The following is a 20,184-nucleotide window of genomic DNA, read 5'->3' as shown; positions in this document are numbered from 1 at the left end:
AAGTGGGCAGTAGGTATAAAAAGGTTGACTACCCCTGCTCTAAAAGGATGCAAATTACCAGCTGCTTCAAGGAATAAAAATCCTTCCATTCTACACTATTTTGTCAGAGTTGAAGAAGCTTTTTGGATGAGAAGCGAAACGTCTTCAAAAGAAAAAGAAAAAAAACAAGAAAGTTCTGTTGCCTCCTGATAAAGCACCTTTGGGACAACCATGACTGGGATGACAGAATCTCTAGACTTTTAAATCAACTTAGCAATCTTTTTTATTCAGAGGCTAAACCTTTTTTTTTTATTTGACCTCTGAAGATCTCAATTAATTAATACAATAATACAATACAATAGCAGAGTTGGAAGGGACCTTGGAGGTCTTCTAGTCCAACCCCCTGCCTAGACAGGAAACCCTATACCATTTCAGACAAACGGCTATCCAACATCTTCTTAAAGACTTCCAGTGTTGGGGCATTCACAACTTCTAGAGGCAAGCTGTTCCGCTGATTAATTCTTCTAACTGTCAGGAAATTTCTCCTCAGTTCTAAGTTGCTTCTCTCCTCGATTAGTTTCCACCCATTGCTTCTTGACAATATATAGTCTTCACTGGAAGAACAGGATAAAAAATTCAGTTCCTTTTTTTATGCATTGGGATGACGATGATGATAAAATAAATGCCTTCTGCCAAGAAGACATTTTAAGTTGGGAACTAGATATGGGCAAAAGAAGAAAGGGACAACAGAGAATGAGGTGGCTGGATGGAGTCACCAAAGCAGTCGGTGTGGGCTTGAATGGACTCCAGAGGATGGTAGAGGACAGGAAGGCCTGGAGGAATGTTGTCCATGGAGTTGCGATGGGTCAGACATGACCCATTGCAACCACATGGACAAAGTTTGGTCTCCGGACGCGCTTCAAGGTGCTAGTCGTTACTTTTAAAGCCCTACATGGTTTAGGACCTGGCTACCTGAGAGACCGCCTCCTGCCATTTACCTCCCAACGACCAATAAGATCACACAGGTTGGGCCTCCTCCGGGTGCCGTCGGCCGGTCAATGTTGGTTGGCGGCTCCCCGGGGGAGGGCCTTCTCTGTAGCTGCTCCGGCCCTATGGAACGATCTTCCCGTAGAGATCCGGACCCTTACTACTCTTCCGGCCTTCCGTAAAGCTACTAAGACCTGGCTGTTCCGGCAGGCCTGGGGCTGTTGATCAGTATCCAGCCCCACTGTAACAGTATGCATGGTGTGAATTTTAACCTTTGTATTTTTATTTTTATTTTTTATATATGTTTCCTTGTCTTGTCTGTAAGCTGCCCAGAGTCCCAAGGGAGTGGACGGCATACAAATGTCAATAAATTGAAATTGAAATTCCTCCAGGCCTTCTTGAGTCCATTTAAGCTCACACTGACAGATTCAGTGACTTCATCCAGCCAGCTCATTCTCTGTCGGTCCCTCCTGCCCTCCATCTTTCCCAGCATTAGGCTCTTGTCCAGTGAGTCCTTCCTTCTCATTAGGTGGCCAAAATATTTGAGTTTATTGATTTGAGTATTTAATGCATACAGTAGTGTTTATTTATTTCACAAAGCCAGACAATCCATCTTGCAATCTCTGCAAGTTTATATACTACGCCTGCCGTATTTTCACGATTCAGGTATTGCTCAGCTATGCATTCTTGGGGCTTTACCTTGAGATGTTCCCAAGCGCGCTGTGATTTTTCAAAATGGCAAAAAGTTTGATTTGATCCATCTTTAAACTTTACTTAGTATGTTATCATTTGGGCTAGAGGCTATGTGACCATAAAATAATCAAGAGTTTCCAAGCCCTTTGCTCATCGAAACCTTCATGAAGTTTCAGATTGTTAATTGACCTCCAAACATTTATCATATAAAAATGTTAATATTGTAATAGCTTAATAATAGAGACAAGGCTGCTCTTCCTGGCAGTTGACTATCCCGCCCTGGAACAGAGTCTCACTGCTCATCCCCTCATCATCAGGATTAGGGTGAAGATCTAAAGGGGTCCAAGAGATGAATTGCCTACAATTGACTTTCCATCATTTAGTCACTATTTATTCTTTACTGACCTCTTGAATTATCCCATTGACCCTTGTGGTCAATACTGACCATGTAATCAATAGTGATTGTTTATAGATGTCAAGATATAGTCCTTGTTTAGCAGCAATTGGAATAGGCAACTTGGGTATTAAGGGAAATGGCCGTTAAGTGAACCACAATGTTTATTTTCTTAATTCAGTTTTCCTTTGCTTTATCTACCTGCAAAAGTTGTAAATGTGAGCACTGGTTGTAAGGTTATTTTTTCATCACCATTGTTTGTTTTGTTTTGCCTTTATTTGTATGCCGCCCTTTTCCCTGAGGGGACTCAGGGCGGCTCACAATTCAAAAAGGGAGGGGGAAAAGACAAACAATAGACAATACAGCATGTTAAAAAAAAAGAAAACACAACAATCGCACAATTCGAGTGGTGCTAGAATCTCAACCCCAGGCCAGCCGGGACAGCCAGGTCTTTACAGCGGCGCGGAAGGACTGGAGGGTGGTGAGGGTCCGAATTTCTACGGGGAGTTCGTTCCAAAGGGACGGAGCAGCCACCGAGAAGGCTCTCCTCCGGGTAGTTGCCAGTTTGCACTGGCTAGAAGATGGGATTCGGAGGAGGCCTAATCGATGCGATCGAATCAGTCTAGTGGATCGGTCTAATTGTAACTGCAGTAAGTCCCCAAACAAGGTGGTGGCTAAATTAGAATAACCTGAATTTCAATATCTTGAACAGCCCTGGGCTTTTTCTGCAGCCACAAATTCCTTTTATGTATAATCAACTTGCTTTCGCTGTAAACCGCCCGGAGTCCCCCGGGATTGGGCGGCCTATAAATTTAATAAATGAAATAAATGAATGAATGCTTCCTACATCTGAATTGTCTACCTTATCCATCCATCTACCATGGCAGCCCCCAACTATCCTGTTTCCCCAAAAATGAGACCTCCTGCAAAATAAGCCCGATCAGGCTTTTGAGCGCATGAGCTAAAATAAGTCCTCCTCCAAAAATAAGCCCTCCCTGAAAATATTTAAATGCATGTGCAGCTGGTCCCCGCCATTTCCTCTGGTTGCTTGTTGCGCAAACACAAGGGGAGGAGGTGAGGGCAGGGGGCGGGGGAGGAGGGAACATGCCCCACGCAACCCAAACGGGCTTACCTAACAGCCACTCAGGCAACCTTAGCCACCATGCCCCTTCTGTCATGCTAATGGCTGCTGCAAAAGCCGTTAACGAAGAACAGGGAGGTGACGGTGATGGTGGGATATCCGGTCACAGTGGGGTGGCTGGGCTAACAGCATGGAGCAGAGTCTGGGAAGCATGGCTGGAAGCGAGTGCACGGCCTCAGGGTTGAACAGCTGAGTGGCTGTTGGTGACCACACTCGCTGTCTCCATCTCAAAAATAATAAGACCTCCCCAAAAATAAGGCCAAGTGCTTATTTTTGGGGTGGTGGTGTCAAAAGAAAACAAGACAGTCTTATTTTCAGGGAAATTTGTTCCTGAACAAATTCTGCATTACTCTGACTTGAAAAATTACTTCTTTACTTCATTTTCAGAATCATTTTTGCTAACATAAAAAAGGATCACTGTTGCAAACAGCCAATGAAAATATCAACCCATAAGGACAGTCATGAAAACACACAAACAAAACCACATTCTATAAGAGGGATTGTCAGGGAAGGTATAAAAGGCAGCATCTGGACCGTTTTAGAGAAGAACCTCAACCCGGGCTACAATCCCACTCCAACCGAATTTGTGGAAACTGGTCAAGCCAAATTACTCTGGAGAATATGGGTCACTGGTGGCACCAGGAGTTAGTAATGCAACCCTGGGGTTTTGTGGGTTTAATGTTTATGTGAGCGTGGTGTTAATTGCCAGGAATCCTTGCTGATTACAGCAGTACCCAACGCAAACTATAAACCTAAAAATCCAGCTGGGCTCTTCTAAGATTTCTGGCAATTGATTTCAAGGAAGCCTGAAGCTGCCGTCTGCATTTGATTAGCTCTGGGCACACACGTGAGGCTAATGGAAAGTCCAGTTAGGCAGAGAAGGAACCAGGATCTTGGTTAGTATTTCTTTCTCTGTTTTTTTAAAATTCTTTATTTAAAAAAAAATGTATTTTCTGTAAGACGCCTGGAGTCCTTCTAGATTGGGCGGCCTATAATTTTATTAAATACTAATACTAATACTATCTTAAAAAAGCAAACCCCCAATGTAAAACAGATTCTTTTACTTAAAAGTAGTCTATCACAGGGGTCTCCAACCTTGGCAACTTTAAGACTTGTAGACTTCAACTCCCGGAGTTCTGGGAGTTAAAAGTCCACAAGTTTTAAAGTTGCCAAGGTTGGAAAGCCTTGGCCTAGAGCAGAGTTTATCAAACTTGGCAGCTTTTAAGATGTGTGGACTTCAATTTCCAGAATGCTAGCCTGTAGAATTCTGAGAGTTGAAGTCCACACATCTTAAAAGTTGCCAAGGTTGAGAAACAGTTCTCTAGAGATGAATGTTTTAAGATTACTGTATTTTTCAGAGTATGAGATGCACTGCCCACCCACCCCCAAAAGAGGCTGAAAATTTGGGTGCTTCTTATACTCCAAATGTAGCTTTTTGGGAGATTTTTTCCAGCCCTAATGCCAACAAAAGATTTGAAAACTGCCTAAAGAGGTACTTCCTTTGTCCAGTTTCTATTTTTGGGAGATAATCCTGTCAAGGGCAAGGCAGTATGTTCCTGTGACTACATGATTTCTATTCTTTTGGGGATAATCCCTTTAAGGGCAAAGCAGGGATTTTTCTGTGTTTTTTCAATAGTCTCCTTCAGGCAAACACTGGGCTGGTTTGTTGATTCAGCTTTATATTTTTACTAGGTGTGAAGTGTTTTTGGCTGAATGCCCAGACATCTAGTTAAGCTTATTAAGAGTTTCCCATGGAGAAAGAAAAAAAGTGGAAAAAGGTGTCATTTTATTATACTATTCTGTTTACTTGCTTTTCTGGTGTTATGGGAATAAAAATGAATACCTGGTAGGCAGATTTTTTTTTTTTTTTTGGATTTTCTCCCAAAAACTAAGGTGCGTCTTATAGTCTGAAAAATACGGTAATCATTTCTTCTCCGTTAGAAGAATGGGAGCAATGAAGATGATTATTTTTTTAAATGAAGCCACAACATTCTGAACTGAAGTCACTGATGTATTTAAAAAGTACACAAGGAAAGAAACGAGACAAGATCAACTGGTGCCTTTTAAAAAACGGTGCCAGGGAAAGACAGGAAGAGTCCCCAAAGAAAGGACTTTTCAACTGGTGGGTGGTGGTGGAGGAATGTTCCCTGGTCCTTCCGTAGGGAGAGGGGGTCTCAGCATCGGGGGCATTGGAGCAGGAGGAGGAACGCCAGGGGCTGGGGGCATCTGGGGTGGACCTGGGGGCAAGGGTCCCGTCGGCGGAGGCATGGGAGGCATAGCCATACCCCCAGGAGGAGGGGGTGGGAGAGATTCCGGGAGTGGTGGCCGGGGGGGCAGGCCATTCATGAGAGGAGGTGGGGGAGGCCGCTTCACGGTAGCTGGAGGTGGGATACTTTGAGGAGCAGGTGGCTTCTCCATCTTGAAATGGAATTGAAGGAAGAACTAAAAAGGAAAAAAAAAAAAGGGGGGGGGAGAGAACATTAGATTTTATTTGACTGCAAGGACCCAGTTAGATCTTCCCAAGGTAAAGATAAAGGTTCCCCTCGCACATATGTGCTAGTCGTTCCCAACTCTAGGGGGCAATGCTCATCTCTGTTTCAAAGCCAAAGAGCCAGCGCTGTCTGAAGACGTCTCCATGGTCATGTGTCCGGCATGACTAAATGCCGAAGGTGCACAGAACACTGTTACCTTCCCACCAAAGGTAGCTCCTGTTTTTCTACTTGCATATTTACATGCTTTTGAACTGCTAGGTTGGCAGAAGCTGGGACAAGTAATGGAAGCTCACTCCATTACACAGGATTAAAACCGCTGAACTGCCAACCTTTCTGATCGACAAGCTCAGCCTCTTAGTCACTGAGCCACCGCGTCCCAATAGATCTTCGTGAAGGATTCCTCAAAACCAGGATTTGGGAGTAAACTTTCTCAAGAAGCTTTCTTGAGCTTCTTCCGATCAATTCAGTCTGATTCACAGAGTTCCTACCTAGCTGGCTGGAAACAAATCTGTCATCCCAACTGATTGGGGAGAATCCAAGTTATGCAAAAGATATGAGACAGAAATTTCTAAATTTTGTTTTTAGAGACTCTGTCTCTGAGTCCCCTCCAGCTTCCAAAGAACCCGCCTCCAAGGATTACGCTACAGGAATCACAGGAGTATCAAAAGGCACCCAGCCTGCCCCTCCAACATCTAGGATTAAAAAGATTGTTATGCAACAAGGTGATCTTTACTTTTCTAATAACGATGCTGACTAAGCTTTCTGATCTTGGCTCACAATTCCTCTCAATAGTGAAAGAAAGTTGGTTTTTAAAAATGAGTTTTCAAATTATTCATCTCCCTTCAACAAGGGTGGCTGGCGGCTTTCAACCTCTTAAACCATTTACCTGTTTTGTTTCTCGATTCCAGTGAGTCCAGAATTTGCCTTCAGCTTTGTCAATCTCCCTACTGGGCACCTGCAAAAGAGGAAAGTTAGGAGGGGTGCCAAGCTGTTGCATCACAGGACATCAAAGGCTGGGTTTCAGCAACTTATGAAAGAAGGCAGCCAGTTTGTTCAAAGTGAAAATAACAGAAGGGGAGGGGGAGAAAATAACCCCCTCTTTTTCCCTATCAAGGCCAAGATAAAAGAGTCGAAGATGCTTTGATCTTTGCATCAACTGAAAGGAGGAAAAGCAAGCAGAGAGAAACATCTGCCGCTATCTAGTATTGAACTCTCAACCTTCCGAGAGGGAAACAAGTGTTTCACCACTACGCTACACCCACCACATTTTGTATCGGATAACTCATGTGCTGCAAACTATCAATCCTGACAGCCCAAGTGCAGCATCCAATATTTGGCTATATCCAATACAGCAGCAGTAGCCGGGACTTATCAGTTGAAAGAAACTAATAATATCTCTCATTCAATCCATCAAATAATCAGGAAATGTCTCCTTGAGGAGGAGGACAACCAACCAACTACAGGGATGCTTGAGAATCAAATTCAGCTTCCAGGATTTGATCTCACGATACAAATCGTTCAACACAAACGGAAATTCTAGAACAACTAGATTTTATTTTCAATGCAAAGTTTAATAGAAACCCTAATCTTAGAAAAAAGGCAGGGGTAGATGAATCAAAAGTTGGAATTAAGATTTGCCGGGAGAAATATCAACAGCCTCAGATATGCAGATGATGCCACTCCAATGGCAGAAAGTGAAGAGGAACTAAAGAGCCTCTTGACGCGGGTGAAGAAGGAGAGTGCAAAAGATGGCTTGAAACTCAACATTAAGAAAACGGAGATCGTGGCATCTGGCCCTCTCAATTCCTGGCAAATAGATGGAGAAGAAATGGAGGTAGTGACAGATTTCATTTTCCTGGGCTCCAAGATCACCGCAGATGGGGACTGCAGTCAAGAAATTAAAACACCTCCTGGGGAGGAAAGCTATGGCAAATCTAGACAGCATACTAAAAAGCAGAGACATCACCCTGACAACAAAAGTGCGTATAGTCAAGGCTATGGTTTCCCCAGTTGCAATGGATGGCTGTGAAGGTTGGACCATAAGAAAGGCTGAGCGCCAAAGAATGGAGGCTTTTGAACTCTGGTGCTGGAGAAGACTCCTGCGAGTTCCTTGGACTGCAAGGCGATCCAACCGGTCAGTCCTAGAGGAGATCAACCCTGATTGCTCTTTAGAAGGCCAGATCCTGAAGATGAGACTCAAATACTTTGGTCACCTAATGAGAAGGAAGGACTCACTGGAGAAGAGCCTCACGCTGGGAAAGATTGAGGGCAAAAGAAGGAGACGACAGAGAATGAAGTGGCTGGATGGAGTCCTCAAAGCAGTCAGCCTGAGCTTGAATGGACTCCAGGGGATGGTAGAAGACAGGAAGGCCTGGAGGAACGTTGTCCATGGGGTTGCGATGGGCCGGACACAACTTCGCAACTAACATCAGCAATCTTAGATTTCTGCTTCATGTCATTCCCCTTTCTTTCCTTTATGAAAACGAAAGCCCTCAAACCAAATCCCTTCCCAGAAGCACTTACGTTTCCACCACTAAATCTACCCTTTTGTATGTCCCAAGAACCTCACAAAAGAGGCCAGACTAGAACATTACCTTGAAAGCGATGGTCTCGTAGGGTTCTGCTGCCATCAAAAGGTACTGCCAACGCCGGTCGGGAGGCTCAATTCTCTGCTCGTAGGCTGACATAAAGCGGTGCCTCGGCATGATAGTTTCAGCAATCTCCGGGTAATCGATCTGTGTGGTGCAGAGCCAGAAGAAAGAGAAGTTGGAAGTGCCGTTTAAATCCAACAAATCCAACTGCCTGATCATATGGATAACAGCCGGGGACAAAAAGAAGGGGAGGGACAGAAAGAGCAGGACTGTTCTATGCTCAGTTTCACAAATAGATACTCAATAGTTGGGGGAACCAATAGGAAAAAAATATTCGTAACTCAGGCCTAAACTGCGGAGTTCCTGGTGCCCACTGAGCTTGGCTGTTCTCCTGAATGACAGAGAACAGAACAGAACAGAACAGAATTAGAATTAGAATAGAATAAAAAATTAGAATAGAATTAGAATAGAAAATTAGAATAGAATAGAATAGAATAAGAATAGAATAGAAAATTAGAATAGAATAGAAAATTAGAATAGAATGGAATAGAATGGAAGGGAAGAGAATTCTTTATTGGCCAAGTGTGATTGGACACACAAGGAATTTGTCTTTGGTGCATATGCTCTCAGTGTACAAAAATAAAAATAGAATACTTTCGTCAAGAATCATAAGATACAACACTTGATAGTCATAAGTTATTAATAAGCAATCAAATCATACTAGGAAACAAATAAAACAATATAAATTGTTAAGTTACAAGAAATGTGGTTATAGTAAGTGGGAGGAGCTAGGTACTAGGAAGGATGAGAATAATAATAGTAATACAGTCTTAGTAAATAAAATTCATACAGGAGAACACACAGGAGAAAAATTCACACAGGAGAACAACCAAACTCAAGAGAGCACCAGGTATCTCAAACATTGGTTTTTTTTCACTGGGCCAAAGTCACTTATTGTACCTATTTTTTAAAAAAATATACAGGTATTCCTCAATTTATGACCATAATGGAGCCTGCCCATCATAAATCTCGATGGTCAATCACGTGATTGGCCAGATTTTACCACCTTTTTTTGTGGCAGCTGAGTGAGTGCTGCAGTTGTTGAACGGTAAACCTGCAGTAAATGCCAGCTTTTGGCAAAAACCGTCGTAAAGTCAAGTCATGTTGCCATGGAACGCTGCAAATGTCTGTAAAAGCAGCCCCAAGATAGATCTGCCGGTCACTTCAATTGGTCACTAAGAAACTGGGTTGTAAGTTGAGGACTACCAACATGTAAATTTTTATTAAAGAAATTAAATTTAGATGCATCTTACCTGGAAAAGGAGGCTCTGCTGGCCTGTTTCTGGGTCCCTCTGCTTGGTTACTGAAAGGAAGGATTAAAGAGAGACCGAGGGGTCAGCAGGGCTTTGCGACAGGATCCTTTGGGCTTCAAGAGCTCGGAATCAAATCTCCTATTGAATGTCCCAATAGCAATAGCACTTAGACTTACTGTATTTTTCGGAGTATAAGACGCTCCGGAGTATAACATGCACATTAGTTTTTGGGGAGGAAAATAAGGGAGGGGGGAATTTCTGCCTCTGCCTACCACCATCCATCAGTATTCATCTAGCTAGTGTCCTTAGCAAACAGCCTGGTGAGCTTCAGCACATCAGCCTGATTCAGCACAAGCAGCTGATTGGCGGATAGAGTTCCTTCCCGGAATACCCCCCCCACACACCAATCAGCTGTTCTGAGAGGGGAACTTTAGCAACAGGTTTGCTGGTTGAGGCTCAAACGCAGCGTCAAAAATGCAGCTGAACTTCGCAGGGCGCTTCCGTCAGTACAGCAGGCGCTGTGCGGAACCGGTCTGACAAGGCAGCAGCTGTTCTGGGCTGCCTTTTGGCCTCTGTGCCTCATGTTTTAAGCCTCCGAACACCACGTTTTTGGCCTCTCGTGTTGCGTTTTCAAGCAGCAATGTGCTCTGGGGATCCCCGCATCGTTGAACGGGACTGAAACTGAGCGTTCGGAGACCAAAAATGCAAGGCATGGAGGGAGGAGATCTGTGGCAATCCCTGCTGCCTGTAACAGGTCTAAAATGCGACACATGGAGGCCAAAGGGTGGGGGGGATGGCGGGTGGGCAGGGCTACATTTGCTGTATAAAAAGGTAAAGGTACTAGCACATATGTGCTAGTTGTTCCCGGCTCTAGGGGGATGGTGCTCATATCCGTTTCAAAGCTGAAGAGCCAGCGCTGTCTGAAGATGTCTCTAATGTCATGTGGCTGGCATGACTAAATGCTGAAGGTGCACGGAACGCTATCTACTGAGCCGAAGTGGCGCAGTGGTTAAACGCAGCACTGCAGGCTACTTCAGCTGACTGCAGTTCTGCAGTTCGGCTGTTCAAATCTCACCGGCTCAAGGTTGACTCAGCCTTCCATCCTTCCGAGGTGGGTAAAATGAGGACCCGGATTGTTGGGGGCAATATGCTTACTCTGTAAACCGCTTAGAGAGGGCTGAAAGCCCTATGAAGCGGTATATAAGTTTAACTGCTATTGCTATTGCTCTTACCTTCCCACCAAAGATGGTTCCTATTTTTCTACTTGGTTTTTTACATGCTTTCGAAAGATGCACCCAATTTTTCTCCCTCTTTTAGGGTAGGGGTTGTGCGTTTTATATTCCAAAAAATACAGTATATACTGCTTCATGATTTTCCCTAAGTGGTTTTTATTTGACTGACCTCGGAAGGATGGAAGGATGAGTCAACCTTGAGCCAGTCAGGATCTAACTCCTGGAGTGAGCAGTGAGTTAGCCTGAAGTATTGAATTCTAACCACTGTGCCACAACGGCTCTTATGAATATGAATATGAATTCATATGAATACGAAGCAGCCATCAAGGCTGCTTCAAGCACACTGGAAGCCAAAGTGGTTGAGGAGGGGAAAAAAACCATTTCAAATTCAACTGTTTCCAAAGGAATACTGTGGAAGACTCCGCTGTCTGTCTGTCTGTCTCTCTCTTGTATACTACCCATCCCACCAGAGGTTAGTTAGCTTATAAACATTGGACAATATTCAGAATAAAACATTAAAACAATAAAGATTTTAAATTTTAAAGTGAATTGAAAATAATGGAATGTGCCGAAATTGACATTTGAAATTAGAGAGAACAAGAAGATAAACAATTTTATAAGGTATGGGATTTATTTTATCAATGGTTAGACAAAAAAGTATGGAAATGAAATATGCTAAAGAATTTTACAATATAAGGATAATGGAGTGATACAGAATATAATATAAAGATATACTACTATTGGATGGATTTAGGATGATGTAATGAAATGTCCTAATATAAATTAATTCAAAATTCAGAATATCTCGCATAAAATGAAGAAATAATAGTTATAGTCAAATAAATGATTAACAATGCTAATAACCTATGCATATATACTAGATTGATAATATGAGATTCTATATAAATTGTAAGTGAGGACTATGGAGAGGATGCACAAAAGTTTTGTAACCAACCAACACACTGTATGTAACTGGAAGATGGTTTTATGTTTTGTTTGTTTGTTTGTCTAAAAATAAAAATCTCTTAATTTTTTTAAAAAAGTGAATTAAATTAAAACTAAGCAAGAGGGAGAGGAGGGTGTTCTCTATGCCATTACTGATCTCTAACATGTCACACTCCTAATTAGGGCCGCAGGCTACTTGCCACAGCTGTGTCTTAAAGGCCTTTTGGAAGATCCAAAGGGTGGGAGCAGATTTGACCTTGGCAAGGAGGGTGGGGTGGGGGGAATGTTCCAGAGGGTGTGAGCCAAGGTAGTAAAGGCCTTCTGGACCCTCCAAGCCAAAATTCCTTGCCTCGCGGGGTCTGCAGCATGGCCCTTCTGCGGGCATCAATAGGGCTGGCTAATTCCATTAGGGTGAGATGGTATCTCAGGCAGCTTGGAGCCACGCCTACCTTTGTAACCTGGACGACCAATTTTCACAAATTTCTTCACTTCCACCTTCACCTTTTCTGGTGCAGGCTGAGCTGGGGCCTCTTTGGCTTCTTTGGCAGCTCTTCGAGCTCTGTAAACGAAAGGAAGGGGGGATTATCAAACCGCACTGAGAAAAGGGAGGGGGGGATTTCTTTTACAGAGTTCTCCACCATTGGGGGAAACGATAAATATTTAACACCTCTGCATAAGGTCTTTAAAATTATTCCTGCACAAGTCATGCTGCGCTCGGGTCTCGAACCCCGCTCTGTCAGCTTGCCAGCTCACAAGCTCAGCATCTTTACCTGCTGAGCCACTGTGCCCCCTTGGGAAAAAAAATACTACTGGTAAGTAAAGGTAAAGGTTCCCCTTGAACATATGTGCTAGTCATTTCTGACTCTAGGGGGCGGTGCTCATCTCCATTTGAAAGCCAAAGCTGTCCAAAGATGTCTCTGTGGTCATGTGGCCGGCATGACTAAATGCTGAAGGTGCACAGAATGAACGCTGTTCCCTTCCCACCAAAGATGGTCCCTATTTTTTTACTTGCATTTTTTACGTGCTTTCGAACTGCTAGGTTGGCAGAAGCTGGGACAAATAACGGGAGCTCACTCCGTTACGCAGTGCTAGGGATTCGAACCGCTGACCTTTCTGATTGATAAGCTCAGTGTTAGCCATTGAGCCACCAGAGGGTAGCCACCGGTAGTCTAGTATAAACCCAAATGGTCATGTAAAATCAATTTATATTGGTCTCATAACTTTATTAACAACCCTTGGAGACCTACATGAAATAGGTAGGTCTCCAAGTGTTGAAATATCCGAGGCTGCTTAGAACAACTGCAGAATAACAAGAAGCAACAAGTGCTCTGGCTTGGTTCTCCCTCCATATAAACAAAACTGTCCAAATTGCTTTTAACTGTACTTACTAGGGACACTTCTGAGATCAAATAAACTTTCATGTAAAGCTTTAACTGTGAAACTGGCCTTCAGCTGGAGCCTTCAGACGATGCACCCACATACGCCTAGTGACACCCAATCTTGAGAAAATCAGACACACTGTCAGCCAAAGCCCTCAAGGGTACTCCTGAGACAGTTTCTTATCAGGTGGAGGAAGGCTGACGGATGTCATGAAAAACGCTACATCCCAGACTGGCGCAAGGCTGCAGAAAGACAATTGTGTCTTTGTGACTAGCGGATTTTTAGCTGATTCCCAAGATGCTCTTTGCTCTTGCAGAGCGTATAGGTTTTTGGCCTATGCAAGGATAGAGGAACAGGAGGGAGAGGTTTTGATAAAAGAAAGAAAAGAGGTGCTTACGAGTAGCAACTTACAAGTTGGTCTGATGTTTTTTCCCCTGGGTGTGTGCCAAGTAGCTTCCCTGTGGGATAAGAAGAAAGGGTGGGGGGACATTAGTTAAATTCTGGGCCAAGCCTGACTGCCCCAAGGATAGACAGAGCTGGGAGGGAATCAGCAAAGTCAAGCAGCCTCAAATCTCCAGCTCAGCTTCAACTCTGCACGTTCAAGGGGCCAAACGTGTTTTTTTAAAAAAGGTTTCAATTACAGTAAATGGGCTATTTATTCAGACTGCTGAAAATGTTCAGCTGAACATTTTCTGCTCTTTGTTGGCAGCAGTTTTCAGAGTTTTAGATGAGTGTCTGGAGATGCTGGAGATGCCAGATGTTGTAAATCTTTTATAGGGAAAGGAAATATTCAGCTATTCAGCTAAAGCTTTTCTATAGGTAAAGAGAAGCTGACTCGATACAATATGCTCGAAATGAGTTAACAAAACATAATTCCTGTAGACATCACCTGCATTGCAAAAACAAACTATAGTATGGGTTAATATGATGGTCTGGTTCTCACACTGAGCTGAGAGCATTTGCTGGGTTCCCACCTGCTAAACCATCTGTAAACAATAAGGTTCCCGACCTGTTATAGCCAATTGTGGGAACACAGGCTAATAGTCTAGTTCCTGTGGTTTTGAGGAACAGGATTTAAACAGATTTGGAGGAAGCTGCTTCATATCCATATCATTTATTTGTTATGCACCATCAAAACAAAGCATGATTCAAAACATTTTGCAAAACAATCAACAAATGCAGCCGTAACAGTTAAAATGTAAATTAAACAACTAATCAAAGGTTATTAAAAATACAAGGATGCAAGGATAACGACATCCAGCGTGGTTTAGTGGTTAACACACCAGACTAGAAAGTGGGAGACTGTGAATTCAAATCCTGCCTTGGCCATGAAAGCCAGCTGGATAACATTGAGCCTGTCACCCACTCTCAGCTCAGCCCACTTCACAGGATGGTTGTTATGGAGAAAATAGGAGGACGATGATGTGTGGGATATTTTTGCCATCTCAGGTTGTTTGAAAAAATAGTAAAGGTGGGATATAAATAAATAAATATAATAAAAGAATTAGCAAAGCCAAATAAAACAATATCAATAATTAAACCAAACAGCAGGTTTTAGAAGGTCAGAAAGATTGCAACACAATTCAATTCTTCCAGAAATACTTGAGCTGAGCTTGGGGCATTTATAATAACGTATTGCTATGTCACAACATTCCTTAGCGGACAAAGTGCATTTGCAAAAATAAGTCCTCACCTCATTGTTGTGCAGCGTTAGACAGAGTTTGCATTCATAGGACCCCAAGTGGTTTTTCATAAAATAGGGATCCTGTTGAGAACAAAAATAAGAGTTAAGTCTCAGTTTAGGCAGTACAGAAAGCACACATGTACCACACCCAGGATGTAGACTTCACACACACACACACACACACACACACACACACACACACACACACACACACACACACACACACACACACACACACATATATATTTGTGTGTAAAAAAATCTAATAGATACCTTTCACCCTGGCTTCGCTGATAACGGATAAGAGCCTGTGGCCTAATGGCGAAGAAGTCTGCCTAGGATGTAATATAGCCCAGGTTCAAATCCCAGTAAGGGTATGGCTAGCTGATGAGAGCTAAATAGCTTGAAATAGATCTATACTAGTCTCCCTTTATTTATTTATCAGCACAAATAAAAAAAACACAAATATAACAAAGGCAACAGTAAAAATATTGGGTTTCTGTCGTGATGGACTCTTGTGAAGAGCCGATAGACAGATGATGGAAGCAGTTAGCTTCCTCCCATAATTGGGGCTTACCAGGGGTTGTAAAAAAATCTAATAGATACCTTTCACCCTGGCTTCGCTGATAACGGATAAGAGCCTGTGGCCTAATGGCTAAGAAGTTTGCCTAGGATGTAATATAGCCCAGGTTCAAATCCCAGTAAGGGTATGGCTAGCTGATGAGAGCTAAATAGCTTGAAATAGATCTGTACTAGTCTCCCTTTATTTATTTATCAGCACAAATAAAAAAACACACACACACATATATATATGTATGTATGTATGTATGTATGTATGTATGTATGTATGATGTATGTATGTATGTATGTCTATCTATCTATATCTATCTATAGATTGCAATAGCCTGTGCCTTTGCATGCCCCATTTTCAACCTCCGCATCCCGTTTTCAGCCTCCGCACACCCCATCTTCAGCCTCCGCACACCCCGCTTTTGGCCTCCCCCCCCCAATTTTCCACCTGTTTTGGGCAGCAGGAATCAGAATGGGCAGAAAACAGAGGCCAAAAAAGGGATGCAGAGGTTGAAAATGGGGCACCTGGAGGCGGCAATAGGCTATGGCCATGATGGCGAACAGGTGGCATGCAGAGGCATTTGTTAGAGCATGTAAGGCATTGCTTTGTCAGCTCCAGCGTACATCTGTGTGCTGGCCAGCTGACTTTGGCCTTCTTTTAAGGACATTTTTCGCCCTCCAGAAGCTTCCTTGAAGCCTCCAGAGAGCGAAAAACAGCCCTACTGGCAAACCGAAGTGACTTCTGGTTTGGCCATACGGTCGGTTTTTGCCCTCCGGAGCCTTCAGGGAAGCCTCCTGAAGGCGAAAACCAGCCCCACAAGCAAACCGGAAGTCCGTTCCTGAACTTCCGGTTTGCCCATAGGACCTGTTTTCCACCCTCCGGAGGCTTCAGGGAAGCCCCTGAAACCTCTAGAGGGCCTCTGGGGGGAAGGAGCTGTTTTTACCCTACCCAGGCTCATAGAAAGCCTCTCAAGCCTGGGGAGGGTGAAAAAAGTGCAACAAACCCGGGGGGGGGGGGGATCCTGGTTATGTGCACATGGCGCTGGGGTTGCGCGCATAGCATTATGGGTGTGGGCACGCCTGCACACGACCCCTCCCCTATGCTTCCCCTGTTTTTGGCACGCAATCCAAAAAAGGTTAGCTATCACTGGGCTATGGCAATCCCTGCAGCCTGAAACAGCTGATGGTCGGGAGGCCAATCCAACTGACAATCAGCTGCTTGTGCTAATCAGGCTGTGCTGAAGCTGAAACATACTGTTTGCTGCAAGGAGGCAGAGGCCAAAGGATAGGGGCCAGCGGGTGGGCGGGACTACATTCGGTGTATAAGACACATCCAAATTTTCACTCTCTTTTAGGGGGAGAAAAGTGCGCCTTATACTCTGAAAAATATAGTAAATGCCATTTCTCAAATTTGAAGATCAAGCTAGAGATAGGTTGTTGAAAAATATGTGTTCTGTCTTAATCAAGCCATTCTTTATTAAGTGTATATACTGCTTTTCCTCCAGGAGTGTCTTTTGCCATGCATTACAATTTCCCCCCTTAATTTGATCCTTGCAAACAGCTGGCGAGATTGAGAGTATACGGCAAAAGACATTGTGGCAGAGGATGGACCTGCATCTGGCGTTCTTAGTCTGAATGTAACACCTTAACAGTTGAATGATGGTGGCTATGGAGCAATAGATTCATCAGACCTTTATTTCATTACAATGTTATATTTCCTATTTACCACACAACAAAAAAGTAGAAGCTCACCTTATTGATATCTATTGTTTCCAAGGCTAGTTGCCTCAGCCTCTCTCTGCGGTCCCTGTTGCTTTCTGAGGCTGAGGCAACGCCTCCACTCCCTGTTTTTCCACCTGGACGGTGCTGAAAATCCATGACTGAAGTCTTTGTGCTTCAAAATGCTGGGAATCGGAGAAAGAGAGGAGAAAATTAAGTTGGTGTACTTGAATGGCAGTAAGCAAAGGACTATCTATATTGTGTTTTACACTGTGATCTACCCAAAGTCACTCTAGAGCAGGGCTGTCAAACTTGTGGCCCGCGGGCCTGATGCATCACGCGCTGGCCACACCACACCTGGTTTAGCGAAGGGGGAGGGGGGAAAGCTGCAATACTTCACATGACGCCATCGTAAGGATGCAAGTTTGATATCCCTGCAATAGACTCAGATGCTACCTAAATGACCTTGGCCCTAATATATCCTGAAAAAACATGGAAAATCTGCACAATAATTAACAGTGGCAAAATCACGTGACAGTAAGTATTGTATCTCAATTGTTATAAAAAGGAATCCCTGCAGATTTTACTCTGCTAGTTGTAGTTGACTTTAGGGGGTGGCGCACATCTCCATTTCAAGGCCACTGAGCCAGTGCTGTCCAGTCATGTGGCCAGCATGACATCATGGAGTACTGATACCTTCCCACCAAAGTGGTACCTATTTATCTACTCGCATTTGCACGGTTTCAAATTGCTAGGTTGGCAAGAACTGGGGCAAAAATGAGAAATCACCTTGTTGCGTGACACTTGGGTTTCGAACCTGGGCTGTTGAGTTTCTAGCAAACAAGACCCGCCCCTTACCGCTGAGCCATTGTGTCACCCACCTCAAATGTTATAAAAAAAACTCTATTTAGCCAAACTGAAAGGCAGAAATCATAAAAACCAAAAAAGAATTTTAATGACAAGGTTTCCTAATAGAGTGGAAGGTAGTCGCCCTGAAACAAAAACAATGATCTTTCACTAGGACGTTAACATGACATGTGAGGAGCTTTAACATAAGTGAGAAGGCAAGCCTTTTGGTGTGGGTGACTAGAATGAATCCATATAGAATGAATAATCCAATTAATAACCATTATATTCAGAATTAAGAGCACAAAAGAAAAATGCTGCGCTAGCCAACTTCAATAGTCTGTAGGAAAACAAACTCCAAATTCACACACTACAAGCTGTTGCAGGGTTAAATCTGGTTTGGTCACCGGGACCAGAGGTTTTGTCTGAAGATGGGCTCCAGCACGAGTTCAAAAGACAAAACCCCTGGTCCTGATGACTGACCAAGTTGGAACCTGCAACATTATCTTGGGACACGAATATTCACTTTCATTTGTGACTACAATCTGTTTCTAAGATGAAAAGGTTGACCTTCTCTTCTGGTTGGTGTTGCCGTAGAGGTTGTACACCGTTCTCCTTTAGTGCCCATTCCTGCCATAACGAATCCTTCCAGGCTAAGCTTTCATTCTCCCTTGGCTAATTCTCCACATTCTTCCATGCAGGAAGACAGAAAATCTTTCTCCAACTTTTTACGAACCAAAACCGTAGTCTCCGCTCCATCTACAATCACCCTGCCTCTTTCTCCTGCAATGCAATACTGCTCCTTTCCACTCTAGCTCCAGTGTTTCCAGCTCCTCCACCCTGTTAACTGTCATTCATTATGCCTTTTCCATCATCACAGATAATCTTCAATTTATGACCATAATTGAGTCAAAGGTTTCAGTGGCTCAGCAAGACATTTGTCTATGGAGGTTCTCAGTCATGGTTGTCCTTGTCCCAAAGATCCTTTTTTCCCCAAGAGGCAACTGGACTTTCTGGTTTTTCTTTTCTTTGGAGAAGTTTAGCTTCCCATCCATGAAGCTTCTTCAGCTCTGACTGGATGGTGGGGAATGGAAGGACTTATACTCCTTGATTCTTTCATTGAGGAGTTGGAGCTGTGCTTTCTGCAGGATGTTTTCTTTATACAAGGAGTATAAATCCTTCCATTCCCCAACATCCAGTCAGAGCTGAAGAATCTTCATGGATGAGAAGTGAAACAACCTAAAAAACAAATAAACCAGAAAGTCCAGTTGCCTCTTGGAAAAAAAAGCACCTTTGGGTCAAGCAAGACATTTGTTAAGTGAGTTTTGCTCCATTTTACCACACTTCTTGCCCGAGTTAAGTGAATCATTGAGTTGTTAAGAGAATCACTGCAGTTGTTTAGTAACATGGTTAAGTGAATCTGGCTTTCCCATTGACTTTGCTTGTGAGAAGGTCCCAATCATAGAACCCAGGGATACAAAAACCGTTATATAAATAGGAGTCAGTTGTCAAGCAGATGAATCTTGATCACGTGACCACAGGGATAATGCAATGGTTGTTAAGTGTGAAAACTGGTCGCAAGTCACCTTTTTCAGTGCCGTTGTAACTTTGAATGGTCACTAAATAAAGTGTTATAAGTCGAGGACTACCTGTTCAAGCTTGTACAAGGGAATGCAGGTCTTCCTTCCTCCAAAGCAAGGCATTTCCTCTATTGCCCCCATTCCCACGATCGGCTGAGCCCCATTAAGTTTGGAGGCCTGTTTTCTCCTCCCATCAGTCCTGCTGCTTCCCCTCCAGTCTCCCCACCACTTAAGTTATACCCTCCTCCCGCATGTCTCTCACCCCCAGGTTTAATTTCCCCCATCACGGCCTCAGAGCTCTGCCCTTCTCTCAAGGCTGGCTCTCTCTCTCCCTCTTACCTCACCCGTGCCGTTTCGACTCCCTCTCGCTTCCTCAGCCGCCGAGGGGCACCGAATCCCCCGAGCGACCAAGGCCGCCTTTACCGCGTCGCCGTGTTACCGCTAGAATTTACTACTAGGCCAAAAGCGCTTCAGGAGCTTCCACTTCCGGGTTAGATCACCGTCGGCGATAGGATATTCTCCCGGAAGTATATCAAGAGGAGGGACGAAGAAGGGGGGGGAAACTTCCCAGGCGTCTACTCTAGGAATAGAAGAGGATCAGAGAGAAAGAGGCCACTTTGCCGGGAGGGCGGTGGGAA

At 43.8% G+C, this 20,184-nt stretch overlaps 1 protein-coding gene across 2 annotated transcripts; it reads right to left on the bottom strand.

The window, feature by feature from the left end:
* Positions 1–5,192: 5,192 nt before the first annotated feature.
* On the bottom strand, positions 5,193–20,052 carry SF3A2 (splicing factor 3a subunit 2). 2 transcript variants are annotated; one of them, XM_087703061.1, is made up of 9 exons: positions 19,886–20,052; positions 17,154–17,305; positions 14,841–14,912; positions 13,559–13,605; positions 12,217–12,326; positions 9,591–9,640; positions 8,281–8,421; positions 6,573–6,641; positions 5,193–5,636 (listed from the first exon to the last, which is right to left on the bottom strand). In XM_087703061.1, the coding sequence occupies exons 2-9, from the start codon at positions 17,277–17,279 to the stop codon at positions 5,310–5,312; spliced, it is 942 nt and encodes a 313-aa protein (XP_087559187.1). In that variant the 5' UTR covers positions 17,280–17,305; positions 19,886–20,052; the 3' UTR covers positions 5,193–5,309. The 2 variants fall into 2 exon arrangements, with proteins under 2 accessions (XP_087559187.1, XP_087559196.1); XM_087703070.1 differs by having other exon boundaries at positions 19,891–20,052.
* Positions 20,053–20,184: the final 132 nt, after the last annotated feature.

The sequence above is a fragment of the Thamnophis sirtalis genome, unplaced genomic scaffold (assembly GCF_051295495.1).
Source record: "Thamnophis sirtalis isolate CommonGarterSnake01/CBP01778 unplaced genomic scaffold, rThaSir2_p1.2 scaffold_1, whole genome shotgun sequence".
Classification (NCBI taxonomy): domain Eukaryota; kingdom Metazoa; phylum Chordata; class Lepidosauria; order Squamata; family Natricidae; genus Thamnophis; species Thamnophis sirtalis.
This window is presented reverse-complemented; position numbering and strand designations above follow the sequence as displayed.

What these genes read in the sequence shown, in the direction of transcription:
- SF3A2 (XM_087703061.1), bottom strand. Translation starts at nt 17,279, where the DNA reads ATGGATTTTCAGCACCGTCCAGGTGGAAAAACAGGGAGTGGAGGCGTT. An exon ending in AAAAAACATCAGACCAACTT is followed by an intron (nt 12,327 to 13,558) that starts GTAAGTTGCTAC and finishes TTTCGTTTACAG; the next exon opens with AGCTCGAAGAGCTGCCAAAG. An exon ending in TGGTCGTCCAGGTTACAAAG is followed by an intron (nt 9,641 to 12,216) that starts GTAGGCGTGGCT and finishes CCTTCCTTTCAG; the next exon opens with TAACCAAGCAGAGGGACCCA.